The 9,936-nt window shown below is 45.2% G+C and overlaps 2 protein-coding genes across 3 annotated transcripts; both read right to left on the reverse strand.

Moving 5' to 3' along the window:
• Positions 1–147: 147 nt before the first annotated feature.
• On the reverse strand, positions 148–3,424 carry best4 (bestrophin 4). The gene is made up of 9 exons (XM_053883671.1): positions 3,273–3,424; positions 3,114–3,214; positions 2,813–3,046; positions 2,024–2,178; positions 1,884–1,961; positions 1,417–1,569; positions 665–745; positions 454–608; positions 148–379 (listed from the first exon to the last, which is right to left on the reverse strand). The coding sequence occupies exons 1-9, from the start codon at positions 3,422–3,424 to the stop codon at positions 148–150; spliced, it is 1,341 nt and encodes a 446-aa protein (XP_053739646.1).
• A 2,657-nt stretch (positions 3,425–6,081) lies between these two features.
• si:ch211-106k21.5 (leucine-rich repeat-containing protein 38) lies at positions 6,082–9,747 on the reverse strand. 2 transcript variants are annotated; one of them, XM_053882826.1, is made up of 3 exons: positions 9,626–9,747; positions 7,447–7,574; positions 6,082–7,376 (listed from the first exon to the last, which is right to left on the reverse strand). In XM_053882826.1, the coding sequence occupies exon 3, from the start codon at positions 7,372–7,374 to the stop codon at positions 6,196–6,198; it is 1,179 nt and encodes a 392-aa protein (XP_053738801.1). In that variant the 5' UTR covers positions 7,375–7,376; positions 7,447–7,574; positions 9,626–9,747; the 3' UTR covers positions 6,082–6,195. The 2 variants fall into 2 exon arrangements, with proteins under 2 accessions (XP_053738801.1, XP_053738802.1); XM_053882827.1 differs by having other exon boundaries at positions 7,447–7,544; positions 9,626–9,688.
• Between the last annotated feature and the right edge of the window lie 189 nt (positions 9,748–9,936).

Consider the following 9,936-nt stretch of genomic DNA (forward strand, 5'->3'; position numbering starts at 1 on the left):
TATCTAAGTATGTTGATCACTGATTTGAGACTTCTGTTTTAAATGTTGAGGTATATTTTAAGTCTGTGCGATTGTTCCAGAGGACACTCACAAAAACTCCAATATCCCCATTATTTGTTCTGAAATATTGTGAATCAAAAGTGATTTCTAATGAAGAGGTTCTTCCGTCACTCGGATGGTGAGCTTGTGATGCTCTTCTCTCTCAGGCGGCTCATCCTCCTCCTCAAGGGTTGGTGAGACGTCCAGCACCGATGGGAGGCTGAGGCGCTGCAGGAACCCTCGACCTTTCTGCAGGAAACCGTTGACTCCGTCGCCCACAGCTCCGTTCTTGGCGGAAGATTCTGTCTGCCAGTGAATTTCCAAGTCCTCTACACTCGATCTGCCAGCAGAGAAGATCAGTGCATGAGGTTTTTAAGGCACCTTGGAATAAGTCTCTGCTCTGATGGCAGGTACCTCATGTCGAAAGTGGAGCCTATAAACGCTGGCCTGTGGCTCTCTGCCGCAGTGGACACTGTGTAGGGGACAGAGAAGTGTCTCTGGGCCCAGTGCTTGTCCCTCACCAGGGGAGCCAGGTTCTGGTACATGTCGTCCACCGCCAGCATGGAGACCTGCAGCAGAGACTTGTTGTTAGGACCACATCACCTCACTGAGTCTTTTCTCTCACCTGGATGTTCCTGTCAATCAGCTGGTTTGTCTCAAAATCATCATCGTCCTCACCGAACGGATTGATGATGAGCTCGCCCACCTGAGACCAAACCGGAAAGTCAAATATTTTTATTTATTTTAGAAGACATATGCATATATTCATATAAATATACTAGAATAAGTGAAGTGTAAGTAAAACCCCCAAAAATAAAATAAAAATAAACCATCAAAACTATGACCCTTCCCTCCTTTATCCACTTCAGCTGAGAGTTTAGTTTACATATCTTTAGACACCTCACATCACCAACAGTTTAGAGATTCACAAGTTCATGGTTAAACAAAGCTGAATGTCGGGTTCATACCATTATAAAAATATAAACATATCTTGAGGAATGTGATGGTCAATACAGAACAATCACATGATGAAGTTAAAAACTGGAAAGTTACAAGTAGAATCCACCTTTTCCTGGACAGTAGTGCAGCGCAGATTGTTATATTTTATTTAGATGTTGATGTTTTATTTAGATCTGATAGACAATAGCAATTCCATGTTCAGGTATTGCGATTGCATAGTTTGTCCTGTAGATGACAGTAGCAAAGCTTCGGCCACAATTGCTTAATCATTCAGTACCTAAATGCAAGCAAGAAACTGAGTCGTTTCAGAAGAAATACTTCAACGTTACTTAAATTCGTAATTTTATTTTTTTGTTACCAGTCATCAACAGCTTCTATCACTCTTAAATGTCAGAAAAACAACGTCTGTTTTGGCACCTTGAGCCAGCCACTGTAGAAGAAGAACTGCAGCAGGGTGAAGACTGGCACGTACAGGTCCAGTTTGTGGTCCTTGTAGCCCTTTTCCGGGTTCAGGAACTGACGTCCGATCACGCAGAAGGCGAAGAAAGTGTACACAGCGATGGTGACCACCTGCAGACCACAGCAGGACCTCGTTTATACAGGTCATACTTTGGTACTTTGGCTTTCACTGCTAATACTACTACTTCGCTGGTCATAATATTGTAGTAGTACAACTTTTAAAGCTATACACTTTTCACTCTGGCTTTAAAGTTAAAAATTTTTCATGTATCTAGTTTAGCAGTTTAGTTTATAAGCCTCTAGTTGGCGAAAAACAAGATCAAATCCGGGTTACCTAATGTAACCTCAGTTCTATGAGTTTGAACATAGGACATAGGATGTTAGCGGCGAGTTGGAAAACAGGCAGACAGTGAGTGTGACGTCACCTGCGTGTAGACCAGCGGGATGCTGATCCAGTCGTAGTGGAACAGCAGGCTGCACTTGGCTCTGTAGTTGTTCAGCTCCTGCAGACACCAGACCAGGATGAGTGCCACTGACTTGGGACTCGAACCTTCAAGTCGCTCACATCCATCAGGAGTCTCAGAGCGATGTCGTCCCTCACGCGACCCTCTTCTCTCGCTCGCGAGGCCAGATTTGAAAACCATGTCAGAGGCATCCAGTATTTGTTGAAGTCCGAGTGGAGGGAGTCGAACTTCTTCAGCTCGTCTGAGGTCATGAACCCTGGGCACGTTGAAAACAGAGCACGTTCAGTGTCAACAGCACCATCTAGTGTCATGTCTTTAGTACAGACTCTAATTATTCATATGTTGTTTTATCTAAATGAGAAAAGACAAAAAGAAGGAATTTTTCATCTTAAATTTCAGATACTGTTTATTAAGTAAAGAACGGGTTTTTTAAAAATATTTTTGTGTTGATTGATTCAATAATTAATTGATACTCCATGTATTCGCTTTAATGTATTTCTTTCACTGCTATGAAATGATGCCATAATTTGGAAATATGAAGGAAAAATAAGGATAAATAAAAGTTAAATATCTATTTACATTTAAACAAATTTCCGTGTATATTATCTCATGCATTTCCGTTTCTGTTTTTTTTTCATCATTTAATCATTATTTATTTTCAAATGTATTTCTAAATTATGTTACTCGAATCTGTCTTTAAATTTATTTATTATTACATTTATGTATTGATATTTTGTTGATCAGAATCAGCTGTAATGCTTTGGAATAACATGAAATAATAATAAAAACAAAAATTATTATTTACTATTTATTATTTTCTTGTTCTGTCCTTTACTGAAGTATTAAAATTCATTCACTTCTTTCGTCTCTGGACTAGCACCTAGTCTTACCTGCGTCCACCACGTGCTCCAGAGTGGGGAACCTCTTGTGAACCCTGGTGCTGATGGAGCGAAGGATGAGGACCGACGAGAGGTTGGCGTATCTCATGAGGGTGCGCCGCAGCAGCCGCCCTCTCTCGTCCGCGCCGTGGACGTTCCCGGACACCACCATCATCAGGTTGTCGGGCAGCGGGAAGCTGGTGTACTGACCCCACCAGCGGTTGAAGGCCAAGGTCACGTAGAAGCCTGTCGCCACAGACACCAGGGTGACTCTCACACGTCTTGCTCAAGGGCCCGGCAGCAGCTCACGCACCCAGGACGAAGAGCACTGGGATGAAGTTGGTGTTGGTGAATTGGTCGCAGTAGAGGGCGATTCTCTCGAAGAGATCCTGCTGCCTCGGCGTGAGGACGAACCTGAGGACAGGAGTGTTGACTTCATGCGCAACACAGACACGGAAGCATCGCGCGTCACCTGTAGAACACACTGAAGAAGAGGTAGACTGCGCAGAAGAGCAGGAAGTCTCTGTACAGCAGCTTGTAGATGCTGCCCTTCCACCGCAGCAGGAGCTTACAGAAGCCTCCGAACTTGGCGTCGGCAACTTCCAGAGAGTAGGAGACCGTCATGTCCGGGAGTCGGAGCGGGTCGTCCTGATGTTGAACCTGTGAGGGAGCACCTGGAGAAAGAAGCTTCCTCGTCGTCCATCTGATTTAAAACCTGGCCGCCGGGACGTCACCTCTGGATTTATGGTCTGGGAAGTGTCCTGAAGTGAAGCTCACTGGATCTGGATTCTTCATGACTTCTTCTGTTCTCTTTTTCCATTCATAAAGAAGGGGGGGGCAGCAGGGTCCAAGGTCATGTTGACTGCTTCAGGGCACTCATGTGTGTCACATCAGTCTCGATTGAGGCTGAAGCCAACTCAACTCCGAGTCTCAGGCGAGAGAACTAGACAGTTAGCCTCCTGTTTTTTGTTGACTGAGCTGGAACAGTATCACTTGGCTTGTCTCATTCAGAACTATTGAAATATCCAAGGTGACAAAGTCTGAACTTCATTTTTATCTTGTAGCATGAAGCAGGTGGTCATAATGTACGGGCTGATTCATATTGTTTGGCGACAGATTTACGTCCCCCTGATCACTTCAGCCAGAACATGGCAGAATATCCTTCCACTGTTTGTCTTTCACATGGTTCCCTCAGCGTGTTTGCTGACCTGGACATTTATGAGTCGTCCACCTATGGAGGAGACAAACACTCACTTCTCCTTTCTCCGTCTCACTTCAAAACTCTGTTGATACTCATGGGCTGTCAACGTTTGCTTTGTGGTTTAAAAGTTGGCGGAAAACTAAAATAAATGCGCTCCAAAATGTGAAGAGAGAAAGAAGAATTGTTTTTATGAAGCAAGTCCAGGCAAAGAATGCGAAGGATTTGTCTGGACACTACAATAAAATAATGCAAAAGAGAAGTGATAAAATCCAAACACTGATTTTCTACAGGACTTTAAGCACCAGTACGCTTTGGCCGAGGTTCCTTTGGTAGTGTGACCCGGGATTTTTTCAATGAACCGTGGCTAGAAAACGGTTGAAAAACATTGTATTACAGTGATGAGAATCTCGTAGTGAATTAAAGAATGCATAATATTATCACAACATACACTAGGACCAAGTAAAAAGAATAAAAAAATGTGTCTTTCTCAAAGTTTTTAATCAAAATATGCTTTTTTTCCTGAAAGACTTCAGAGGTACATGATGACATTGGACCCTTTTCTTGTCATCTCCTGTTCTCTCGTCTGGTTCTGCTGGTCCAGAGCGGGACACTGGGCACCGCCGCCTCTCTGGGTAACCCAACGCTGTAATGACAACTTCCCACGGCGACTGAAACTGGAGCTCGGGGAGCGGCGGAATTCCAGGTGGCCGCTCTCACCTGGGTCGCCGCGGAGCTGGACCTGCTGCAGACTATCTACAGGTGTCATTTTGTTCCTAAAGTGTGGCAGGAAACCAGAGTGCCAGGCCTATTTCCTGGGCGGCAGCAAAGACTTCAGGTTGCAGATGTGGGAAATCTTTTGTCTTCAGGAGGCCACGCCCACACTTGACCTCTGGTGACCTCAGATAAGTGCAACGGTCGTCTCTCCGGTAACTATGACATCATCTTTTGTCCGTCACACCTCGAGTGTACCAACACACACAAGCAGTAACAACACACTTATTAAGTCTGTTCCTTTTCTTCAGTCCTGGTTCTGGTTGAACTGGATCCGATCAGACGCGAGTGGCCGACTCAGTTCCTCATGTGAGACACATCTGGCGGCGCAGTGATTCATGATGTCACAGCTCGCGCTTCACTTCAGGGTCACAGCAGAAGCCAGGGTCTGTTGTGCGTCAGACAGGAAGTGCTGTGGGTGAAATCACTTCCTGCTGCATTGTGAGGCTCAGAAGCGCCGGGACACGCAACCTGGCACACGTTCACACCAAAAGACACACCCAAACTAAATTACAGATGCACAAACACACACATGCTGAAACAGAGATAAAATAACAGCACAGAGTGAGCAAACACTTCTACACACACGTTTGAACTGAGAGAGCAAAGCACACACACGAGACAAGCTTAGTGTCACAAACATCACATGTGATCCAAGACAAGCAAACACACTGTAGAGCAGTGTTTTTCAACCTTTTTCTAGCCACAGAACCAGCAAAGGAACCTCGGCCAAAGCGCACTTGTGCTTAAAGTCCTATAGAAAATCCCTATTAATTTGTGAAAAACTGTTGCTAAAGACACTCAGTTGTTATTTTGCCAGTGAAGTGAGTTTGAAGTGAGACGTCAGGTTAGCCGTTAGCTCTGCGGTGCAGACAGTCTTTGGTGTGGCGGGTCCGACAGGGATCCCTCCCTCCCCAGCTCCATGGTTCTGTGGTGAAAGTGTGCGGTCCAGTTAGAGGCACATCAGCTTTAAAAACAGCAGGAAGTTGCGCATGTGAGCGGCTTCTTGGCTGTGAGTGTGTGGGACGAGGAGCGCCGCGCACCACAGCAGCGCTGCTTTGACTGACCGCATCAACACATTGGAGCTCTACAGTCGAGTGGAGAGAAAGAATGTCAGTGAATCCATGTGATCTCCTCACCTTGGTTGCTCCTCAACACCTTCTAACTGTACCATATCGCCACCTCTATGGACACATGAGGACACATCTGGACACATGAGGTGAAGCTGGAGCGGTTGAAAAACGCTGCCATAGAACTAGACTGGGCAACAAAAGACTCCAAGCACGTTTTCAAAGACTCTTTTATCCGACTTGCACATATAAATCACGACTCTCCAGCTCACCACTAGATGTCACCGCATTCCTTCGCCTTCTTGGTCAGTAGTTAAAAACATCGGAGGGGAAAGGTCCGACATGTGAAGTGCTCAGTTCGGCTCCGCGTCCTCGCAGCCTCCGTGGTCCGAGTCCTCCAGCTCCAGGCCCGGGACCAGACTGTAGTACTTGGTGGACTGGGTCATGTAGGCCTTCTCTCTGTCAGCTGAGTCCTTCAGAACCTCAGTGACGCTGACAGTGTCCAACTCTCCCCGGCTGGACCGGTCCGGCTCCTGAGAGCTTTGAAGCCTGTCAGAGCAGCTGGAGCTTGGAGAAGAACCTCTAGGCAGAGAGGCCACCGAGCCCAGTTTGACCTCCTCATAGATGTCTCGGATGCTGCTCAGGTGCTCGGACATTGGGCGGAGCAGCAGCTGGTTTTTCAGGATGTCAGGTCCAGGGTCCGGCTCAGGAGATTCCGGCTGTTGTCCGGGGAACCTGGTGGAAGGCCGTTTCTTGCTAGTGCCGAACACTGGAGCTTCCTTCTTGGCCTTCCGGCCGCAGCACCAGCAGATGACCAGGGTGGCGAGGATGAGGAGGGGCAGCGTGACGAAGAGGGCGGTCAAAGCCGCCGGCTGACACACCTCCCGGCGCTGCACCGACCACATGAGCCTATCGGCAAGGCTTCTGGGTGTGACGCACGTGAGATTCCCAACAAGGTCCTTCAGAGGGAGGGTTCTGTTCCGACGTTCCTCCAGGTTCTCCAGGAAGGCACAAGAGCAGTCCCACAGGTTTCCTCCAAGATCCAGACTCTGCAGCTCCGGCTTCTTCAGGACAGAGACAGGCAGGAACCTCAGTTTGTTCCCTTGGAGATACAAGTGCTGGATTCTGTTAGAGTCCTGAAGGAACTCATCTGGAAGCTCCTGGAGAACATTCCAACTGAGGTCCAGCTCGGTCAGCTGAGGCTGGCTGGACAGGAAGTCCTGGGGCAACGACTCGAGTCTGTTGTGGTTGAGGTGGACCTTGTGTAGCGCAGTCGGTCCCGCATCAAACGTGATGGTCGTGATGTTGCACCAGGAAAGGTCTAGTATCTCCAGAACCGTGGACTGGTTGGTGAACACAGACCAGTCCACATCGCCGAAGGAGGAGCCGGAGAAGTTCAGACAGCAGACGTCAGCCGCCACCTGGGCAGGAAGCCGGGTGTGAACCACCGCTGCTGGACACACACACGGGCTTGCAGTCCTGGTCTTCACCAACAGAGGGAGCAGCAGCAGGAGCGTCCACTGACCCGACATCTCTGGACCACAGAACAACCAGAACATCAGTGTGAAGAATCCGAGCGCTGCATCGTCCTCTCCGGCGCTCACCTGCTCAGGTGTGACTCTTCAACTCCGCCGAGGACTCGAGGAACGCTGTGGTCGTCATGGTGACGCCGGCCCCTGGGATCATGGAGCCCTGTGATTGGCTGTTGCGAGGGAACAGATGCAGCTGTGGGCTGAAGGTGAAGCAGGTGAGAGCAAACACGGTGAAGGAGTACAGATGGATCCATAGATGTATATCATTTACTGAGAGAAAATGAAAAAATAAATAAATATGTTAACAAACTAAAAGCTGAAATAAAAAGGTTTAAAACAGATTCCACATTAAATATAAAAAAGATCAATAGATGACACATTGGCGGCAAAGGAATAACATTTTTATTCAGTAAATATTTAATAAAAATAAAAATAATTCAAATAATATTCTTTTTTTCTGATATGTGACAATCACATTTTATTTCATGGTCAATATATATATATTGTCCATATGGGTTGATGTAAAAATAATTATTTAACAAGAAAATGCTATGAAAATATTAGAAAAATAAATTTAGAAAAAAACAAATGTTAGAAAATATTGGATTGATTAACAAATAAAGAAGAAATATGTGCATGAATGTTTTTTTTTAAATCACCACGATGAATAAATGAATACATAAATAAATACTTAAATCAAATGACAAGACACGGATAAATGCTACATAAAAAATAAATAAATTAACAAACTAAAATTAAGGATGAAGAACTGAAAAATAAACAAATACAGATAAGCAACATCAAAAGTTATCAGCTAATCCAAGTTTGACATAGCTTAAAAGTAAACAAATAAATAAATACAGTTGACTAGTTTTAACAGTCAAAGATGGTGGCCTTGACTTAAATATGAATGAAAGTAAAACCAAAAAAAGAAACAAGTCCAGCTGTAATAACCAGACTGACTCTATTTCTGGAGGCGCAACTGAGAGTCCGTGACACTGCAGCGGAGCGTCAACAAGCCGGACTCTCTCCCCAGTCGAGCTGACAACATCATCACCGGCCACAATAGAAGAGAGCAGGAATGTGCAACTCTCCACATCAGCGCAGACAAACCGGACAACTGTGGCCGGCGGGAGCTTCCACACACTCGTCTTCAAACACGTCTGTGTTTTCACGCTGGCCGACGACACAGTTTAGTTCTCATGAGGTTATTTTAAAACTATAAATCAGTGAAAAAACTGAAACAAAATATGGCTGAATGGAATGACAAAAAGAATTGTGGAACAAAAGTTGAACAAAAATGAAACGCCTCATCTCTTAAAAAATAAAAAAAATTCTACAAAAATAAAGTTACAAAATGAATATAAAACAAAACTCAAGTATTAAATATTGACGTAAAAATAAATGCATAACTATGAAAGCACTTCTTGTGTGTGAATACAAAAGTGTGTGTGTGTGGACATTCATGATCTCACACATGAACAATGTGAGCGGCTGCATCCTCCCAAATTTCCTCTGCAAGAACTCCACCTTCATGGAGGCACATGCAGATGATGAACCGTTTAAAACTTCAGAAAACAAGGATGAAAATAACTTCTGAAAAAAAAAAGACTTCAGAGGTTGACACAGGGTGTATACTTGGGGGGGGACTGGGAGCATCAAAGTGGCCCCACCATTTGAGGTGGAGACCAGCGGGATCAAGACCACAATAAAGGAAAACCTTCAGTGGTCCACACCAAGACTTTGGAGACTGTAAAGAGCAAGACATGGACTGTACATGTGCAGGTGATGACAACACAGAGGGGATGAAAACCTTCTCCTTGAGCCAGAAGAGTCAAAGCTCAAGAAGAGGTCACCATCAGAGGACAATGGGAGACCGGGAGGGACAGTCTGGGATGTGGTCCCACAGGAAACCCTTGTGAGGTGGTGAGAGATCATTTTAAGGGACTGGAGTTTAACTACAAAAAAACTTTTATGGTGATCTAAGTAAGTAAGAAGCACCTGATGGGGTCACCGCTTTTTGAGACCAAGAATGACACATCACTGTTTAAGTCCATCACCATGTGTGAATAACATAAAAACTTTCACTTCAAACTGAACTTGTGAGTCTAGTTTTACGTTTTATTTTCAGTACTACTGCGACCATGAAAAGGGAAAGGGATGAAGGAAACAAATCAAACAGAAAGATTCCAGACGACATTAAAAACACAAAGGTGCTCGTGCTGGAGATAGTGACTTGAACAGCTCTCACCGGAATGTTCCATCAGGTCTTCAGAAGAGCGCATCGACACACGGCCTCTCTCTCCTCCTCCTCCACACCGGACTGAAGTTCTGCTGGTCCGGACTGAAGGGCGTGTCTGCCACCTGAGGACTGCAGAAGTTCGCCTAGAATTATTTCTGCCAGAAACCTTTTAAGCGCTCACGAATATTTCACATTATATCATGCAAATTAAAATGTAAACTCCGCTGTAAACTAACCGTTTATCATAGTTTTTATATGACTTTACACTTACATTTTTATACTTCAAAACTTTTGAGATAAACTACTTATTCTAAAAATAA

Source organism: Synchiropus splendidus, chromosome 13 (genome assembly GCF_027744825.2).
Source record: "Synchiropus splendidus isolate RoL2022-P1 chromosome 13, RoL_Sspl_1.0, whole genome shotgun sequence".
Taxonomy (NCBI): Eukaryota; Metazoa; Chordata; class Actinopteri; order Syngnathiformes; family Callionymidae; genus Synchiropus; species Synchiropus splendidus.

Excerpts from the sequence above, each read along its gene's own strand:
- best4 (XM_053883671.1), bottom strand. The coding sequence starts at position 3,424 with ATGACGGTCTCCTACTCTCTGGAAGTTGCCGACGCCAAGTTCGGAGGC. Across the intron at positions 1,570-1,883 it reads TCCCGCTGGTCTACACGCAG|GTGGTCACCATCGCTGTGTA; the intron begins GTGACGTCACAC and ends TGTGGTCTGCAG. Across the intron at positions 609-664 it reads TGATTGACAGGAACATCCAG|GTCTCCATGCTGGCGGTGGA; the intron begins GTGAGAGAAAAG and ends TCTCTGCTGCAG.
- si:ch211-106k21.5 (XM_053882826.1), bottom strand. The coding sequence starts at position 7,374 with ATGTCGGGTCAGTGGACGCTCCTGCTGCTGCTCCCTCTGTTGGTGAAG.